Below are 12,667 nucleotides of genomic sequence, written 5' to 3'. Positions count from 1 at the left end.
AGCCTGCGGTGTATTTCATGTTCTTTGCCAATGCCCTAGTGCAGTATGTTTGGATTTTGGGGGTACCCTGGCTTTAGACTCCCTAAGACTCCTTTCCCATGCCCCTTCCCTTCCCCTCTTGGGGTCACTTCCAGCTCCAGTGGCCTTGCTCTCCACAAACACCACCACTGCCTCTGGTGTGGCCACCTGTTTCATTGTTCTCGTGTGTAACACGCCATTGTAATCCAAGGGTATCCAACAGGCAGAGTATATGTGCCCGAGTGGGGTTTTCCTATGGACACAGAACTGCCTCTGTGGGTTTCTGAGGCTCAGTCTTCTGGCGGAAGCAGAAAGCCTCATCTTTGTGAATTAGCTCCCGAGTAGCAAAATTCCCGTTCTCACACTCTGGACAAGCTCCCCTCTCCCATTACAGAGTTAAACTGAGGGCAGGGCACGTGGGTGGAGTCAAAAGGCGGGGGGCGGGTACGTGGGTGGAGTCAAAGGCGGGAGCGGGCACGTGGGTGGAGTCAAAGGCGGGGGCGGGCTCTCTTGCTGCTGGCCCAATCGCGGCGCGGCGCTGCACCTGCCCGGCAGCCGATTGGCGGTTGCCATAGTTCCCGGCGTTCGCTTGACAAGATGGCGGCGGCGGGGCCCCAGCGGCCGTGGATTCCGCGCCCGGGCCGTCCCGCGCCCTAAGGCGGGCGCTGCGGGCGTGGGGACCCCCGAGGCCCGAGCCATGGGCCTGCCGCCCCTTGCCGCTGTCTTCTTGGGACTCCTTCTGCATGCCGTGCTGACGCCGCTGTGGGGGGACCTGGGTGTGTAGGGCGGCCGCGGGTCTGTGGGGCCGAGGGCCGGGGCTTGGGGGCAGAGCGGGGCAGCCCCCGCATCTCACCCGCTGTGCCCTCCGCCCGTCCAGTTTTCATCCCTGCCGCCGTCCGCCTGTCCGGCCGAGAGGTCAGCGCAGCCCTGGTCGGAGGCCCCGAGGATGTGACCGTGTCCCTGGCCGTGCTGCAGGAGGAGGCGGGTAAAGAGGCAGCCCTGCTGGGGTCAGTGGGAGCGGGCAGGGTCTGCACCCCGCCGTCGCCGGCCACCCAGAGAGGGGAGGTCCCCGAGGTCTCCGATGGGCCTGGCACGAGGGCCTCTGAAATACCAATGGCCCTCTCCCCGCGGGCGCCCTACAAGCAGGAATAGGGTTCTGGCCCGCAGGTCACCCCGACTTCTCTCCTCCAGGCGTCTTGCCCCCTCCGTCCTGTGGGGTGCCCAGCAACGAGACTGGAGACTGGACTTTGACGGTGACTCCCGCGGGGGTAAGACCGGAGGCAGCCCTCCCTAGGAGTTCTGGAGGGTGCACATCCTTTGTTTCTGCTGCACCTGGGCCCCCCTCCACGCCCCTTTTGAAATGAGGTTTTTTAAAATTAATTTTGGTGGATAAGGGGTTTACATTTCAGACCATCCACAGTTCAAGCCACTCATCAACTACTATGCACGGCACCCCCCACTTAAACACCTCCCCACCCTGATTTCTCTTTTCTCTCTTACATACCGTCACCTGCCCTTTGACCCCATCAACACCTGTCAGCCTTCTTCTGTTCGTTTGCACCTTGCCCTCCCTCCTTTGGGGCGCTCCCAAGGCTGGACATCTTCCACGTAATAGGTGTCCACTGGGTGTATTCTGTGCCCAGGGTATCAACCCTGGAGCTAGCAGGAGAAGGACCATCTCTGCCCTCCTTGGGAATGAATATATTTATTTTTCTTTTTAAAAATAGTTTTATTGACATAATTTACATATCATACATTTCAATAATTCAATCATATTAAGAAGAGTTGTACAGTCATCACCACAATCAATTTCAGAACATTTTCTTCATTAAAAAAATCATTTTATTGGGGGCTCGTACAACTCATCACAATCCTTCCATCCATCCACTGTATCAAGCACATTTGTACCTATGTTGCCATCATCATTTCCAAGAAATTTTTTTTCTTCTTGAGTCCTTGGTATCAGCTCCTCTTTCCGCCCCCCTCCCTCACCCTCCCACCCTCGTGAACCCTTGATAGTTTAGAAGTTATTTTTATTTTCATATTTTACTCAGTCCGCTGTCTCCCTTCATGCCCCTGGGGTGGGGGTGGGGGTGTTGTACGTCGATCTCTGCCAGGCGATGGTTGGCATCCGACTCATAGGGGCCCTAGAGGACGGAGAGGAACAGGCCCCTTGCTTTCTAGAATGCCGTCCCTTTGGAAGGAGCCCTTTGGTGCAGTGGTTCTGTGCTCGTCTGCTACCGGAACAGTTGCTGACAGCTCTTCGGGGCTCGTCTCCTGGATCCTCTTGGGTCTCTTAGTTGGACCCAACGTGAGAGCAAAGGGTTAGATTTCACGGGCAACAGGTTACCCAGGAAGCACATCTTTCTCCCTGGTAATCCACTCAATGGCAGCTGCTAGTTTGGAACCTTTGGAGGGGCGGATGGCCAGGTCTGCCCTGTGCAGGGCGGTGCAATGATGAGGGCAACACACGTGCACATGTGCTTGACCACGGGCCTGTCGCCATCAGGGCTCCCTGGAGGTCAGCCTGCAGGGCGGAGAGGCACAGACCGACTCTGTCTATGCCCATCACTCTCTCCTCCTGTAAAACGTCCGGTTGAGTCCCTCAGCCCAGCCCTGCGTCCCTTTCAGAACACGTGGGAAGTGACGGTGAGGTTGAAGCAGGACTCCCACCACTGCTCCTCCAACGAGACGGCGTCCTCCCCCCAGTCCCCGTGCCTCCTCCAGACGCTCCTGGTGTCCGCCTCCCGTGGCGCAGCCTGCTCGGCCCATTTACTCATCCGCGTGGAAATTTATGCCAACTCGTCTCCAGCCCATAATGCATCAGGTAAGTGAAGTCTGCGACCCTCAGAACGCCCGTGCCCGCTGCGTCCGTCCTCCCCGGCATCCGGGTCTCAGTGGACAGGTCTCCTCTCGGCTGCTGTATTCTCACCTCTCCCTCCGGCTCTGTTCCTCTCACTGCACGTGGGCCCCTTTACCTGATTTCATAATGGCACAGCAAATTAAACTTATTTCTGCGAAACAATAACAAAACCCCAAACAAACACGTCCGAGGGAAGCGCAGTGTGAGGTCCAGCACAGGGTGTGCTCTCAGCAGGGCTCCCTGTTTGGGTCTGTGTGACTGTTGGCATCGCCAGGGGCCACCTTCATTCCTCTGCGAGACGGTAAAGGCTGCCAGTGATTCTTATAACTCCATCGTTAAAAGAAAAGAGGAAGTGGAAAGACTTAGGAATTTCTGAAGAATGGGTAAAACGGTAGAGGTTCTGGGAAACCAGAGGCAGGCCCCGCCAAATTGTGGTTTTGGGCCGCTAACCGTACCATCAGCAGCCGGTTTCCAGCCGCTCTGCGGAGAAAGACGGGGCGCTCTGCCCCTGTAGAGCCACAGTTTCAGATACCCACGGGGGCAGTTCCACCCTCTTCTTACAGGGTTGCTCTGAGTGGCATCGACTCGATGACGCTGAATTTGGTTTAGCTTTTTTTTAAAATAGGAAACCAGCAGTTTCAGTATCAGTGTTCCTGGCCTCCAGCTCCCCTCCCCACAGACAGCCTGGTCAGTTTGGGCCGAGAGCCAGAGTGACCCCTCTCCTGGAAACATGCACCCTCGGGGCACACCGTTCACACTCGCCTGTGCCTTGTTGGCTTCCCAACGTCACCCTCACACCACCTCTGCCATCTTGTCTTTCTTATGGGGTCCAACTCAGCGGCATGAGTTGCATGCGCCACCGTGTATAACGACTACCACTGTCTAGTTCCAGAACTTTCCACCACCCCCAACAGAAACTCTGTGCCCGTAAAATAACAGCCCCCCAAAGCCCCCTCCCCCTTGGGCCTCTGGGAGTCTCTCCTGGCAGTGAGGTCTCTGGACGTGTTCGTTCTGGGTGTGTCACCTGCGTGGGTGGGACTCCAGGATGTGTGGGCTCCCGTACCTGCCTGCTTTCCCTGAAGGCCTCAGCCTGCACCCGCGCAGTGCAGGCCCACCTCACTTCAGTGCATCCCGTCCCCGCGGCTCGGCTTTTTGACAAACGGAAGTTCCCTGGCAACCCTGGCGCGAGCAAGTCTCTGCCCCACTTTCCCTACAGTGCGTGCTCCCCGCGTGCTTCTGCACCCCGTTTTGGTGGCACTCACACTCCCTCCAGCTTTTTCATCATGCAGTTTGCGCGCCTGACACCCTCCCAGAGAGTCAAAACCAAACCCTTTGCCATCAACTCAATTCCAATGTAGAGCAACCCTTACCGTGGTCTCTGGGCCTGCGCATCTTCACAGGAGCACACAGCCTCATTTTCCCCCCATGGAGCAGAGTGGGGGCTTGAACCGCCGCCCAGCCCCAACCCCTCAACCCAGCACCACTCGTGCTCCTTCACAGACCACAGTGGAGTGTGAAATACAGGTTTTCTGTGTGCTGAGAAACAAACCATCAAAGTCACCGGACTCTGCATTGTGAGGCCACTGTACTGTGGCGGTCTGGAAAAGACCCCTTCTATCTAGCCTTTTGTGACGGCAGCTGGTGCTGCAGCAGCTGGACCAGGCTCGTAGTGCTCTTATGCATCTACTTCCGGCTCCCAGTGACCCTGGAGGGCAGAGGCGACCTATCCCTGTGAGTTTCCAAGGCTGTCAGTCTTGACCGGAATGGACAGAAGCACAGTTTTCCCAAGGAGCGACTGGTGGTTTATACCACCGGCTCTGCCCTTAGCAGCTCCGGGCATAGCCCACTGTGCCACCAGGGCTCGGCTGCATGTTTTTAGACCCAGGGGACCCAGGGGCACAGTTGTGCACACTCCCTTACTGCACACAACAGCAGCAGCACATTGAGGCAGATGTGCCAGGATGGAGGCCTTCCCATAATCAGTACCCACCCCACCCCCCAGTGGCAAAGTGCTGCACTGCTTGCCTGTACAGTAAGCTGGGGCAGAGCAGCACAGGGGTGCCGTGTGCGTCAGAGTTGGGTGGGGCTCACTTTCAGACTCCTGCAGCCACTTCTCATCTTTACCAGCCCCTGAGTCCTTCCGGGTGGTTCGGGAACTATAGACGGGTGAAACAAGTTATGATTCTGCTACCTCAGGGAATACGGTGTTCTCCATGTCCTTATCCGAAAAGATGACCATGACCTTGGCTGTCTTAAAAAGAAGGATGTGTTTTTCCCTAGAAATGTTTTCTTTCCCACATGTACAACTTCACAGTTGAGTCATGTTAAGAGGAGTTGTGTGGTCATCACCACAGACAATTTCAGAATAGTTTCTTCTTTCTCGTCCTCCTGGTCAGCTCCCCATTTCCCCCCAGCCTCCCCTGCCATGCCCCTAGAGCAGTGGTTCTCAACCTTCCTCATGCTGCAACCCTTTCATACAGTTCCTTATGTGGTGGTGACCCCCCTACCATAAAATTATTTTTCTTGCTACTTCCTAACTGTAATTTTGCTCCTGTTATGAATTGTGCGACCCCTGTGAAAGGGTCGTTCGACCCCCGAAGGGGTCAAGACCCACAGGTTGAGAACCGCTGCCCTGGGTAATTATGAATTCAGTTACTGTCTTTATATTTCTACCCTAAGTTCTTGTTGGTTTGTCTTTAATTCCAGTAGTTGCTTATTGTACTCCAAGGTGTTATATTGATTTGCCGAAAATAAGCATGGAAGCGTTTGTCGCCTCTGCCATGAAAACATGCACAACCCCAGTGCAGATGCTGCACCAGTAAGTGGGAGAGATCCAGAGTGCGTTGTAATAAGTTTGAGCAAGGTGCTGAGGCAAGCCGGCCGGGGAGCTGGGCGGAGAGGAGGAAGACTGCCGTCGGGAGGGAAAGCTCTTGTTGCCACACGCACTTGGTTTTCGTAAATGCGTTGTTAGTCGTCCTTGAGTCAGCCCAGATGCAAGGGAGCCCTTTGTATACCGTCCAGTCTGGCTTGGTATGTTTCAGTCTGTTGTCCCCTTATCTTGTAGCACAGCATCGAACCATATTCTGCTGTGATTCTTCAGATTTGGGGGAATTATATTGCCAGGCCTTTCTTCCTGGTCTGTCTTAGTCTGCTCTCTTCGCGGAGACCTGTGCACCCACATCCCGGCTAGAATTATATACCAGGGGCATCGCTTTCTGCATCAAAGCAGCATCTCAGCCACCGCAGTGCAGACAACTGACAGAGAGTGGTCAGGAGTTTGGACTATTGCAATTCTAAGATGATGCTTAGAACTTTTTCGTGTATTTTGGACCTCTTGCACGCTCATGGCTGATTGCTATCTGGCTGGCAGCTCTATCTATAGGAGCAGACATGTTTCAAGTTCATGTTCTTAAGTGGAACAGAAAAACCTCAACAAACCACCAAGTTCAAGGGGAAGCAGATAGTCTTCTGCCTGTTGTTACAAAGGAAGCAGAGGCAAGCCTGTTGCCTGACACTTGCGTAAGAAGGTTCTGGAAGGACATCTCAGACACTGACAAGGCTGGGCATGGTGTGGGGCACAGGCAGGGATGGAGAGTGAGGGCTTGGACCCCACTCCTTGTGATTTCTCAACGTATTTCCTCTTAGCCACGTTTCTGTGCCTATTCTACGGCATAAGTGTTGGCTTCTGCGTCCCCCCCGCCCCCCCCCAAAGAAAAATGACTTTTCTAATTTGCAAGATTCAAACTAGAACCCAAACCAAACCCTATTATCCAGTGGCCGCTTGAACACCTGTTGTGCTCAGTGCCACCGAGAGAGCTGCGACTCTGAGCAGCCCCAAAGGACAGAGTGGACGTGCTTCTGGCAGCTGATGGGAGCAGGCCACCAGGCCTTTTCCCATGGAGCTGCCGGTGGGATGCATGGCCACTGTTGAGTGAGCCTTGAACTGCTCACCACAAGGTCCACAGTTCAAACCCACCAGTCCTTCCAGGAGAAGGAGATGAGGCCATGAGCTCCCATAAAGGTGTAGTCTCGGAAAACCTTTCATAAGGATGGTGGGACTCAGAATCAACCCGATGGCAGTGGGTTTGGTTTATTCAGTTTGGGTACCATTCAAACCAGTGACACCCTCCACCCCTTTAAACATATGCTTGAGTATATTTAGAAAATCATTCAGGACACCTTTGTACAAACAGCCAAACTGAAGGCAACGCGACGCTTTGACTAGTAGTAATTACAAGATGTCCACTCTTGCCCCATGAAGGTGTGGAAAATGCTGTAGCCAGGCTGACAGAGATCAGACCCGGGAAAAGGATGGAAGGACAGACTGCAGGTATGTGGGATGTACAGGCAGCAGCAGAGCCTCTAGAATGTGCTGTCTCACGCGGTTAGCAAGCAAGGTAGGAGACATAGAGGCAGCCTCACCTGTCTCTATGTCCCATAGTAAAACCCTACTCCGAGGTGCCTTGCCGGTGCCACCCGGCTTCAGGATCCCGGGGTCAACGCCTTACCTCACATGGTGTCACGTGATTCCACGAACATACTAGGGTTTTACTATCTTATAGCGCACAATATACATCTAGCCACTCTTTAGATGTGACGTGGGGTGTGAACAAACAAACGACATCTAGTTTCCCAACATGAATCCTAGGACAAAAGTAAAATGTGACAGATTGAAACTGTGACTGAAAAAAAAATTATTTTTTTGCATTGTGGTAAAATAGAGAGCAAACCTTCCCCCGTGCACTGATTTTCACACAGGCAGCGTTACAAAGCTCTTTGGCACTGCTGATAAATGTCCAGAGAGCTGGCCGCCCCACTATAAGCTCAGTCCAAAGGTACCGGCTCAGCTCCACGGGTCAGCAAACCCAGCTCCCCCAGGCAGGTGCCTTCTGCCTCAAGGCAGTCAGCTCTGTGCTCTGAGGGCGGGGAAGCCCACTGCTCTGCCTCCTGCTGCCTCTTGGACTGAGGAGGCTCAGTGCACCGGGGACTCAGGGCCCGAAAGACACTTTCCCCTCCTGGCTCTCCCCCCCCCCCCCATTTTGTTGGGAGCTCTTACAGATATTATAACAACAGTCCATAGTTCAATGAGATCAATCATAATTGTACAGTTGCTGCCACCATCATTTTCAAAACATTTTCTTTCTTCTTGAGCTCTTTGATCTCAGCTCCCCTCGACCCCTCCGCCCCCCAAAGAGAGGGTTCTTTCTTGTTGTTAGGAGTGAGTTCCCCGAAATGGACCATCTATTTGCGTGTGAAGTAGTCGTGTTCATAGTTCAGCCTGTTCTTTTTAAACGGCTTTCTTAGCACCTCCCCCACATGTCATACAATCCAGTGACTCAGTCATGTCAAGAAAAAAGTCACACCTAATCCAGATAACCCTGTTAGCATCTTCTTCCGCCTTCTCTTACCCAGTCCCGCCAGGAAGAGAGGGCACGCCCAGTCTGCATCGTCCACCTAGTCGTTTGGCACGTGTCACACGGTGAATCACCGCAGTGACCCCACTCAGCCCCGCTTGCATCAGTGCTGCCCTTTGGGTCCCAAACGGCCGCTCACTCCAAGGTGTGCGCACCTCGCAGGGAGTGGTGCTGTTCCCCTCACAGAGGAAGACAGTTGTGCCGCTGGGTTGAGTTCCGTTCCAGGCTTGCCAGCTGTCTGTGGGCCATCATCTCAGGGGCCCCAGCGGTCTCTCTCTGATCCAGGACCTCCTGTTGTGCCCCCTCTGAGAGCAGTCGGTCGTGGCAGCGGACACGCTTTACCGTCCGCTCACGTTGGGGGTCCCTCCACACTGCACATTCAGTGGGGTGACCGAGCTCCGCCGAGACGAAGGACTCCGCTTCCTTTTGGGTGCCACACACATGACAGTCCCGCTGACCTTCTTGTTTTTCCCCCTCCCGTTGCTTCTGCTTTCCAGAGAACATGACTGCCGTTCCCAGCCAGGTCTACCAGCCCCTCGGTCCCTGTCCCTGTAATCTGACCGCCGGGGCTTGCGATGTGCGCTGCTGCTGCGACCAGGTACGGTCCCCGGGGCTCCTGGGCACCAGGGAGCACGTGAGGAAGCAGCCATGCCCCATCTGCACCAGTTCAGGGAGGGGCTCTAAAGGGAGGCTGCATATCCCCCTCTCCGGGGTTCTCCACCCAGCATCAGCTTCGGTAGCATGGCCGGTCTAGTCCAGAAGGAAAGCAAAAAGAGTGTTTCTTTGGGTAAACTCATGGTTTGGGGAATTATACCGAGACAGTGATTTCTATCTTACTTAGAAGTTGGTGAAGAGAATCTAACAAGGGAAATCAGCACTGATTTTCAGTGATTTTTTTCCTAGTCGATTTCCTAATAGCCCCACAAGTCTAATTCTACAATGTCTCTGTCACCCCACATGTATCCAGTTACTCTCATTCCCAGCCCTGGGCTGCTACCGCTCAGATTTCTGTCTCAGCCTCTCTCTGCCTGTTCCAGGCATTTCTTTCTTTTTTTCAAATCATTTTACTGGGGGCTCATGCAACTCTTATCACAATCTACACATCCATCCATCGTGTCAAGCACATTGGTACATTTGTTGCCATCATCATTCTCAAAACATTTTCTTTTTACTTGAGCCCTTGGTATCAGCTCCTCATTTTTCCCTCATGTCTTACATTATCCAACATCTCCCTTCACCCACTTTTCTGTTGTCCTTGGGAGGGGGGTTATATGTAGATCATTGTCATCGATTCCCCTTTCTCCCTCCCACCTTCCCCTTTCCCTCCTGGTATCGCGACTCTCATTATTGGTGCTGAGGGGTTTATCTGTCCTGGATGCCCCGTGTTTCCACTTTGGATCTGTATCCATGTACATGCTCTGGTCTAGCTGGAGTCCAGGCATTTCTTGCAAATGGGATCGTGCTGGCTTGGCCTTTGATGAGGGATGGACTTCTGCTCAGCCCTGTCAGAGCCTGTACCCCAGGGGAATTATGGTGGGCAAAGAATGTGTGAGATAGATACCTGCATGCATGCGTGTGTATGTGTGTGTGAAGGGGCTTCAAAAAGTTCTTAGAAAATGGAATTGAAAGAGAATGGAGTTTTCCCAAGAACAACTTTTTGAAGGCCCCTTATGTGTGTGTGTGTGACATTTTATTTATCCGTCGATCAGCCTGTAGACCTTTGGCTTATTTCCAGGTTGGGGCTCTTGTGAATGACACAGCTGTCCATAGTCACACACAGGTTTCTGTGTGCACGTTCTGGACATGTCTCTGAGCTTTACCTGCAGGAGGGGAGTTGCCGCTGCGACAGGTGTCCTTCGAGGAGCTATGGCCAGCCTGCCTTCCAAAGTGGCTGCGTTCCCACCTCCACATTCTCCCCCAGCAACAGACGTGGGGCTCCTCCTCGCCAACCCTTGTTATGCTCTGCCTCCTTGGTTCTTCCTGTTTAACTTCAAGCTTTAAAGGCCCAGACACTATATATATCTTTTGATAGCTGGGTACCACCTGCTTTCTTTACTACATTTGCTTATGCACCCATTTTGTCTTTAGTGATCATGTCAGGAAGGTGAGTATCAAAGAGTGTTAGGTTATCAGAAGAACAAAGTGTTCTTGTGTTTAGGGAGGCCTTGAGGAGAGGCCCAAAGTCTGTCTGCCATCTTAATACTTAATCTATAAATATATGTACATTTGCATCTATCCCTTTCATTATAAATTAATATATTTACATATATACATGCCTATACATATATATATATATATATATATTTTAAGATATACTTCTTTAAATAGTTTTTGCCTGCCAGTTCTTTCCTCTATTTCTTTTCACCTTCCTCCTGTCCCACTATCATGCTCACTCTCCAATCGGCTCTCAGTAATTCTTCTCGGATACATAGCACTGGATCCAACCCCACCAGGCACAATACGCTCTCCTCGCCATCAATTTTAGATCTCTTGTTCCCTTATCCCTGAGTTTGTTGGCTCCCCGTCTCCTCCTCTCCTAAGTAACCCCTGGGACCGCTGGTCCTGTTGTTTTCTCCTCAGGATTGTTTGTCCTGCCTATCTTATACAGGTAGACATACAGCGGAAGAAAACAGACAAACAAAACGATAGATAGTTCTGTGATTTTTATGAGTGTTTTCCAATCAGGTCTGATGAGGTACCAAGCCCTGTCCCCCCCGGTCTATTTTCAGGATTCCTCAGGGACTTAGTTACTTTGCTCCCCTGGCTGCCCTGCTGCCCTTCCTTTGCGTTTCACCCACTGTGTGTGTGGCAGACTGGGCATACTTTCCGCACAGTGTCTCCAGTGCTCTCCCTGTGGCACGATAGGTCAGTGAGGGAATGATAAGTCTCGTGGTGGGGCCGGCCCTACAGTTCTCTCTGTGTTGGCTGCTCCGAGCTGGGATATCGTCCCCACAGCTTGGTGGGCTATGATGAGGTGTTCTCTGTCTTTCTCTCTCTCTCTCTCGTCCATGTTGTTTGTACCCGTGTGGTCTGGGCAGACCCACAACTCTCAGGTTTTTCCAAGTTTGTATCGTGACTTCGATGACAGTTTACAGAGAAGATTGGTCTTCCGGTCAGTAGCTCATGTGCCCTTCACTTCGTGATACTGGTTGCAGCCTACGGAGGGCCTAGAACTAGCGTGCTTTTTGAGGGTCTTGCCCTCCAGCCCCGGCCACTCGCTGAGTGGGTCTTTGTTCCCAGCACCCTTGACGGCATCCTGCAGGTGCCCTGGGAGTTGGTCTTCTCCTGCCTCTGCCCCGGGCCGTGTGCCAGGAGCGCTTGGCCGTTATCCCGGAGCTGCGGTCTCCGTCCTTCTGTTTTCCTCCCAGGAATGCGCCTCAGCCTCCGCAGAGCTCTTCCGACAGGCCTGCTTCACCGGTGTGTTTGGAGGCGACGTCCATCCTCCTTTTGATCAGCTGTGCTCGGCGCCGAGGACGCCCTACACCCCCGACTGGTTCCCCTTCCTGTGTGTGCAGTCGCCCCTGGACAACTCGCCCTTCCTCGGCTACTTCTACCACGGAGCCGTGTGAGTGTTGCTCGCCCCTGTGGGAGGGCCCTCTCCCTGGACTCTCCCCGGCCTTCCCTGCTGGGAGTGTCCAGCGCTGGCCTCTAGCATGAAGCTTTATGTACGCTCGTTTGCTTGCCGTCCGTGGTTCTCTGTTGCCCAGTGCCTGGACGTCCGAGCCTAACCACACACTGCACTGACCACTTCTGACTCACAGCGACCCTCTAGGACAGAGTAGAACTGCCCTGGAGCGTTTCTGAGACTGTAACCTTTCTTCAGACTGCGGACCTTCCCGCCAGCAACGCGGCGTGTTGCCCACCACTCCACCAGGGCTACTTCTGTTTGGATGGTTAACGGGTTTTTCTGCTCATATTTTATTTGAATTAGAAAACAACCCTTTGTAGTATGAACATGCTCAATCCAAACAGAGGTAGAACCCTCCAATAGTGAAAAGACGGAGCAACCTCATTCCGTGGTATAACTTCAGGAGTTACCAACCATTTTCTCCATGTTGGGCCGTAGATGGCAAGGTCCGCAGTTCGAAACAACCATTGGCTCTGTGGGAGAAGGACGAGGCTTTCTCCTCCAGTCGAGTCACCGTCTCAGAATCCCACAGGGGCAGTTCCACTCTGTCCCGTAGGGTCGCCATGAGTTGGAATCGACTCACTGGCTGTGAGTTTGGCTTTTTGGTCCGGCGGGTCAGGTCCTGAGGTGCTGAGCTGCTGACCACGTACGCTCCCGGACAGATTCACACCCTGGAAACCCTGGGCAGGGGCGCTGTGAGTCAGGATCCACCCTGTGGCAGTGGGCTTGTGGTTTATGTACCAG

General features: G+C 53.4%; 1 protein-coding gene across 1 annotated transcript in view; it reads left to right on the top strand.

Annotated features, from left to right (window-relative positions):
* The first annotated feature begins 587 nt into the window (after positions 1–587).
* The window catches only part of ATP6V0A2 (ATPase H+ transporting V0 subunit a2), a 66,935-nt gene continuing 54,855 nt past the window's right edge, over positions 588–12,667 (top strand). The window contains exons 1-7 of the mRNA XM_075534630.1: positions 588–794; positions 896–1,003; positions 1,210–1,286; positions 2,650–2,845; positions 7,143–7,211; positions 8,793–8,893; positions 11,664–11,860. Of these exons, the coding sequence (XP_075390745.1) occupies positions 716–794; positions 896–1,003; positions 1,210–1,286; positions 2,650–2,845; positions 7,143–7,211; positions 8,793–8,893; positions 11,664–11,860 (827 nt within the window). The 5' untranslated portion in view covers positions 588–715. The remainder of the gene's footprint in view (positions 795–895; positions 1,004–1,209; positions 1,287–2,649; positions 2,846–7,142; positions 7,212–8,792; positions 8,894–11,663; positions 11,861–12,667) is intronic.

The sequence above is a fragment of the Tenrec ecaudatus genome, chromosome 16, assembly GCF_050624435.1.
Source record: "Tenrec ecaudatus isolate mTenEca1 chromosome 16, mTenEca1.hap1, whole genome shotgun sequence".
Lineage (NCBI taxonomy): Eukaryota > Metazoa > Chordata > Mammalia > Afrosoricida > Tenrecidae > Tenrec > Tenrec ecaudatus.
Note: the sequence above shows the minus strand (reverse complement) of the source record. Positions and strands in the feature narration are given on the sequence as shown.